We start from the raw sequence: 7,320 nt of genomic DNA on the forward strand, positions 1-7,320 counted from the left end.
TGTCCATGCAGGTCTTATTTTGATATTACAATACGAGAGTTGTCTGTGCAACGCGTGAGTTGTCCGTGCGATTTATAGCGCTTAGGCTGAAGGAGCCCCTCCAGAGTCTGTACACCCCTAGTGAGCGCAGGTACTTATTAAGTGTGATTATTGAGGTCTGAGAGACGAGTGATTGAGCTGCTGAGATAAGCTGAGTGACTGTTGTCGTGAGAGACTGTACTTGCTTTCGATTATTGCTGCACATAGTTGTTATCTGTCCTTGTTAAACTCTCTAAAAGACTTGATATCAGGTGTGTGAGCATGAACTAATTTGACTTAACTGCTAAGTTTGAAAGCAGGACTATTTCTTGCTCAAGTTTACTGAAATAAATTGTATTTGTATAGCTCGTCATTGCTTCTCGGTTCCTTATTTATTTTTGTTACTTACTAAGTTGGAGGTACTCACGTTACTCCCTGCACCTTGTGTGTAGATTCAACTGAGACCGGTCGAGAAGGTTGTTGAGTTCGTGCATAGCGGCTGCTCGGAGATCTACGAGGTAGCTGCCAGCGTCTGCAGCCCTTATCTCTCATTCAATTGCTGTCTTTTCTTTCTGTTTAGTATTGATAGACTACTGTAAACTCTGAATTTTTGATTTGGTTTTAGATGCTCTTGACTTAGTGACACCTCGATGTCGTGCTATCTTTTCCGCATTTTATTGTGAGTTTAACTCTTCTTACGAAATCTCTGTTATGAAAAGGTTTTTGATCTATCTTCTTATAAATTATCAATGTGTTTGGGAAATGTCAGCTTGTCTAGTACCACGATAGGGGCCATCATGACGAGTTAGGTATTTGGGTCGTGATATAAACTCATATTAGATAGAAATTACTTACCTTCAAAAGCTAGGTCGAAATCCCCTCCTTAAAATCTCTCAAATCGCCTAAGTGTGAAAGAAAACTCATAAAAATGGCTTAAGTCCCGTATTGAATGAACCTCACTGCCTCCAGCGATTCCGCACCTGCAGTGCCTTTGCCGCATCTCCGGTCTCGCACCTGCGGCAAATTCATCGCAGGTGCACCTTTTCCTCACTTGGACAATCTCTACATCTGCGAACAAAAGGGACAGCTTCTGCAAGACCATCCGCTCATGCGACCAAGTCCCTCGCACCTGCGGTCTTGCAGGTGCACCCAATCTTCCACATCTACGGTTGCTAGTCTTCCCTCAAAATCTCGCTTCTGAGGCTCGTGGCCCGCATCTGCGAGCCCGCACATGCGGCTCACCAAGCGCAGGTGCGATTATGACAGAAACCTGATGATTCCGCTATTGCTTCCCAAGTCCAAACTTGGTCCGAGCCTCGTCTGATTGACACTCGGTGCTCTTGCCCCCCCTGAATATACCAACAAGTGTGGAATCATAAAACGGACTCACTCGAACTCTCAGAATTCCCAAAACAATATTAAAACTAGGAATCACACCCCAAAATTAATTGAATCAAACTTAAGAACTTAAACGCGCCGGAACGTACTTAAACTACTCGGAATGACACCAAATTTTGCATGCAAGTCTTAAATAACATTACAGAATTTTTCTAGTCTTAGAATTCCGTTTGGACCTCGATATCACCAAAACCCGCTCCAAACCAAATTTAAAGAACTTCTAAAATTTTCAAAGAACGAACTTTCACTATTAAACGACAAAACGGTCCCGGTTCATCCAAAATCCAATCCAAACTTATGCAGTCTGAAATCATCATATGAACCTATTGGAACCGTCAAATCCCGATTTCGAGGTCATTTACTCAAAATGTTGACCGAAATCAAACTTAGAATTTTAAGCCAACTTAAGAAACCAAATGTTCCTATTTCAACCTGAACCTTTCCAAATCCCAAACTAACTATCCCCGCAAGTCATAAATTAGTAAAAGCATGTATAGGAAGTCTTATTTAGGGGAACAAGGTTCTAGAAAGCAAAACGACTGGTCGAGTCATTTCACTGAATGTCCAAAGCTAGTTGCCTCTCCTTTAGTGAAATGAATGCCAAGCTAACCATACTCTTCGCCTTTCGGCTCAAGGCATCTGCAATCATATTCGCCTTGCCCGGATGATAAAGGATGATGATATCATAGTCCTTTAGTATCTCAAGCGACCTGCACTGCCTCAAATTGAGATCCCTTTGCTTGAACAAATGCTGCAAGCTGTAATGATCAGTGTAAACCTCACAAGACACCCCATAAATATAATGCCTCCAAATCTTAAGAGCATGAACAATCGCGGCTAACTCTAGATCGTGCACAGGGTAATTCTTCTTATGGATCTTTAGCTGATGTGAAGCATATACAATAACTCACCCCTCCTGCATTAATACACAACCCAAGACAATGTGTAAGGCATCGCAATACACAGTATACATCCACGAACTGGAAGGCAACACTAAAGTTGGTGTCGTAGTCAAAGCTGTGTTGAGATTTCGAAAGCTAGGCTCACAATCATCGGACCAATGGAATAGAGCACCCTTCTGGGTTAATCTAGTCAAAGGTGCTGCAATAGATGAGAAGCCCTCCACAAACCGGTGATAATAACCGGCTAACCCCAAGAAGCTCCTGATCTCGGTCGCTGTGGTAGGACGAGGCTAACTCTGAACTGCCTCGATCTTCTTGGGATCAACCTTAATACCCTCTCCCGATACAACATGCCCTAAGAAGGCTACATAATCTTGCCAAAACTCACACTTGGAGAACTTAGCATATAGCTTCTATTCCCGCAAGGTCTGAAGCACCACTCACAAATGTTGCTTGTACTCCTCCATGCTACGCGAGTAGATCAAAATATCATCAATTAAGACAATGACAAATGAATCAATATATGGCCTGAACACCCTATTCATCAAATCCATAAATACCACTTGGCGTTAGTCAAGCCAAAGGACATCACTAGAAATGCATAATGGCCGTATCTAGTCCAAAAAGTAGTCTTCGAAACATCTGAATCACGAATTCTCAACTGATGGTACCCCGATCTCAAGTCGATCTTAGAGAATGCCCTAGCACTCTGTAGCTAGTCAAACAAATCATCAATACGCGACAACGGGTACTTTTTCTTAATGGTAACTTTATTCAACTGGCAGTAATCAATGCATATTCGCATAGTTCCATCTTTCTTCTTCACAAATAACACTGGTGCACCCCAAGGCGATACACTTGGTCTGCCAAACCCCTTTGCTAGCAACTCCTCAAGCTATTCCTTCAACTCCTTCAACTCTTTTGGATCCATGTGGTACGGTGGGATAGATATAGGCTGGGTATCTAGAGCCAAGTCAATAAAGAAATCAATGTGACAATCTGGAGGCATGCTTGGAAGGTCAGATAGAAACACATTAGAGAACTCCCGGACTACGAGCACTGAGTCAATTGTCGGAGCCTCTGTAGTAGTATCCAGAACATAAGCTAGATAGGGCAAACAACTCTTCTCGACCATATGCTGAGCCTTCAGAAAAGAGATAACCTGGCTAGATGCACTGACATACAACCCCTTCCACTCTAATCTAGGCAGCTCATGCATCGCTAAGGTAACACTCTTGGCATGTCAATCAAGGATGGTGTGGTATGGAGATAACCAATCCATGCCTAGGATGACCTCAAAGTCAGTCATATCAAGCAAGAGAAGATCTGGTCTAGTCTCATAAACATAGAATGTGACAGCACAGGACCGATAGATCCGATCCATAACAACAGAATCGCCCACAAGAGTGGAAACATAAACATAAGTGTCAAAGGACTCATAAGGAACATCCAGGAAATGAGCAAACAGGGATGACACATATGAATAGGTAGACCCTTGATCAAATAATACCTAAGCATCCCCATCGCAGACAGAAATAATACCTGTGATCCCGGCATCTGAGGCCACTGCATCTGGTTTGGCTGGAAAAGCATAGAACCTAGCTGGTGCACCCATAGGCTGGGCACCCACCTGACTAACTTGTAACTGGCTAGCCTTTACCTCTAGGACGGACCCTACCAGCCTGCCCTCCACCTCTGGGCGGCCGGACGACTGGTGCTGTAATCATGGGCTGATAACCCTGCTGTGCTTCCTTGCCCCAAAGTCTGGAACAAAACCTCTTCATGTGGCTAGGATCCTCGCACTCGTAACAACCCCTCAGAGCGGTAGACTACTGACCGGAAGCCTGACCCTGATGGCCTGAATACCTATTAGAAGAACCCTAAATAGCTGGTGGGTGGTAAGAACTCTCTGGCATGGCACTAAAATAAGGTCACACTGGAGCACCCCGAAGAGGCAGCGGTGTTGGGTATGTGGGCTTGCTAGGATGACCTCTCCCTAACTGACCTATGCCCCCAAATAGAGCACCACTGAATCCTTTATAATAACGAAACCGCTTGTCCTGCAGCATCTACTTTTGGCCTCACTGATGATAACCCTCAATCCTCCGAGTTATAGCCATAACTAGATGTAAGTAGTCCCCATCGCAACCTCTCGGGCCATAGTGGGCTGAATACCTGAATCCAACCCCACAACAAACCTCTGTACTCTCTCTGCATCAGTAGGTAGTATCATAAGTGCATGGCGAGACAACATAAAGAATCTCGCCTCATAATTGATCACTGATATACGATCCTACTCGAGCTGTTCAAATTGAAGTTGCAACTCTTCCCTCTAAGAGGGTGGAATATACCAATCCAGAAAGGTATGTATGAACTGGTCCCAAGTCAAAGGAGGAGAACCTGCTGGTCTGCCAAGAAGATAAGACTGCGACCATCTATGAGCCCTGCCCTCCAACTAGAAAGTAGTAAAATCCACCCTGTGGGTCTCTAATATCCTCATGTTGTGCAGTCTGTCCCTGCACCGATAAATGAAGTCCTGGGGATCCTCATGTCGCTCACCTCTGAAGATAGGAGGGTGTAGTGTATTCCATTTGTAAAACAACTTCTACGGCTCGCTGGCCACATCTGGTTTGAGATCAGGTATGGCTACTACCACTGGCTGGGCTTGGCCCACGGGTAGTGTGCTCGGGGTCTGATATACACCAGTTGCATGCCTAGGAGCCTGAGCGGTAGGGATCTGTGCTCCCCCTCCAGCCTAAGATGTGGCTGGGTCTATTGGAAATAAACCAGCCTGGGTCATAGTATCCATGAACCGTAGCATATGGCCCATGACCTCCTCGAAGCCCGGTGCTGACATGAAATATACCGGGACTGGCTCTGCAGCAGGCACCTCGCCCTGATCCTCAATAATAGGATCCTCTACTAGATCCGCTGGTGGCATAACTGGAGCAGTTGTGGGACATCCTCGCTCCCTACCTTGAGCTGGTACCCTCCCTCGACCTCTAGTTATAGGAGGAGCAGCCCCTCCTAGTTCTGGAACATCCGTCGTGCGCATTCTCACCATCGGTGAGAGAATAAGAGAAAGATACTTAGTACAACATCAACTGCACGATAGGATATGAAGAAAGAGTATTTTCCTAACACCCTATAGCCTCTCGAAGATAAGTACAGATGTCTCCGCACCGATCCGCAAGACTCTATTAAGCCTGCTCATAACTTGTGACACCTAACTGAACCTAGTGGTCCGATACCATGTTGTCACGACCCAATTTCTCCTTTAGGTCGTGATGGCGCCCAATGTTACCAACGTTACCGCTAGGCAAGCCAACAATGAACTAACCACATGATTGTTTCTTTTCACACTTTAAAAATAGTTAATTTTTAATAGTGAATAATTAAGAAGTGAGAATTAAATAAAATGAGAGATAATAATTTTTAAGAGCAAATCGAATGAGTAAATAACCAAAAAAAAAATCATCATGTGCCTACTAGCATAATCTCCAAGACTTGGTGTTACAAGTGTATTAGCTACTAGTAGAATATACAAAATAGTACTACACTACTGTCTGAAGTGAAATAGACAGAAAGTAAAAGCAAAAGAAAGACTCCGGGTGCTGCAGAACAGGCTCGGAAGGAAATTCGCCACAAAGTCTCGAGGTAATCAGGAGTGCGGGCCGGGATGATAACCAGATGCACCTGCCTCAGATCCTGAACGGATAGTGCAGAAGTCTAGCGTTAGTACATAAACAATATGTACCCAGTAAGTATCAAGTCTAACCTCAAAGAAGTAGTGACGAGGGGTCGACTTCGACACTTACTATGGGCCAAAAATAAAATATCCAAATTTTAAATAAGCATGGGCTAAATAATGATAATGAAAATGTCACGACCCAAACCGATGGGCCGCGACGGGTGCCTGAGTCCTCCCTGCAAACACCCATAAGCCTGCGTCTAGGATATGAACCTGTATAACATCTGTTGAATTACGAAGATAACATACATGAAAGGAAACCTACCAACAAGGCATATGTATGTATACATACATAATACAGTGGGCGAGCCGGCAAGGCTGCAATAGACAACTATACATCCAATAACTGAAAGCCAACAAGGCCACATACAACCCAACTAGACATACTGTCTATAGACCTCTAATGAAAACACAACTGTACAAAGACGGGACTGAGCCACGTCATTCCCATATATATATATAAACATATCATACCAAAATCAAAAGCAGCTCCGGATCAAGTGGAGCACGCCAACTCTCGCTGATCAGGGATCCTAGGAAGGGGGACCCTCAGCTTTCCTACCTGCACCTGTAGGCATGAAACACAGGCCCCGTGAAATAGGGCGTTAGTACGAAAAATGTACTGAGTATGTAAGGCATGAAAATTAGTACGTAAAAGACATAGATGAAACATGGAATATAGAAGCGCGTCTTTAAATCTGAATAACTTTATAAATTTTAAAACATTTATAATGTCATGCACGTGCGTATAAATGCCCTGCCATGCATAGGTATGGGTGTACATTGTATCATCAAGCCACTGAGGGTATCCCATCATATCATCTCGGCCACTATGGGCAACATCATCAACATATACCAGCTGATTAGGTGGTGGTGCGTATATAACGCCGTAACTTTTTCCCATATCCCATATACATATATTTACATATATACGCGTATATAACACCATCTGGTCATGGGTCAATGCACATGCATAAATGGGTGAAATGCATGAAAAATACGTAATAATCTCAATATTCTTTCCGGATAAACTTTTTCAACTGCGTATTATTGTGAGACCCATGAACAGAAGATAGTAATAATTTACAAGGGTAATCAAGAATATAGACACCCCTAATATTTCTATGAATAGAGTAATTTATGAAAACTGTGCGTTTGCTCGTTTCTTCGGTATAATTTGGACCATGCCAAAAGAAAGAAGGGATGACCTTAACATACCTGGAATAGGAAAAATCCGTATGATATTCTTGA

At 43.7% G+C, this 7,320-nt stretch overlaps 1 protein-coding gene across 1 annotated transcript; it reads right to left on the reverse strand.

Moving 5' to 3' along the window:
• Window positions 1-3,561: 3,561 nt before the first annotated feature.
• Window positions 3,562-5,382, reverse strand: LOC138883359 (uncharacterized). Its single transcript, XM_070164041.1, has 2 exons — window positions 5,185-5,382; window positions 3,562-3,828 (listed from the first exon to the last, which is right to left on the reverse strand). Exons 1-2 carry the CDS (start codon window positions 5,380-5,382, stop codon window positions 3,562-3,564), a joined length of 465 nt encoding a protein of 154 aa, XP_070020142.1.
• Between the last annotated feature and the right edge of the window lie 1,938 nt (window positions 5,383-7,320).

Source organism: Nicotiana sylvestris, chromosome 12 (assembly GCF_000393655.2).
Source record: "Nicotiana sylvestris chromosome 12, ASM39365v2, whole genome shotgun sequence".
Classification (NCBI taxonomy): domain Eukaryota; kingdom Viridiplantae; phylum Streptophyta; class Magnoliopsida; order Solanales; family Solanaceae; genus Nicotiana; species Nicotiana sylvestris.

Excerpts from the sequence above, each read along its gene's own strand:
- LOC138883359 (XM_070164041.1), bottom strand. The coding sequence starts at position 5,382 with ATGGTGAGAATGCGCACGACGGATGTTCCAGAACTAGGAGGGGCTGCT. Across the intron at positions 3,829-5,184 it reads CTGCTGCAGAGCCAGTCCCG|GTATTATTTGATCAAGGGTC; the intron begins GTATATTTCATG and ends GGGGATGCTTAG.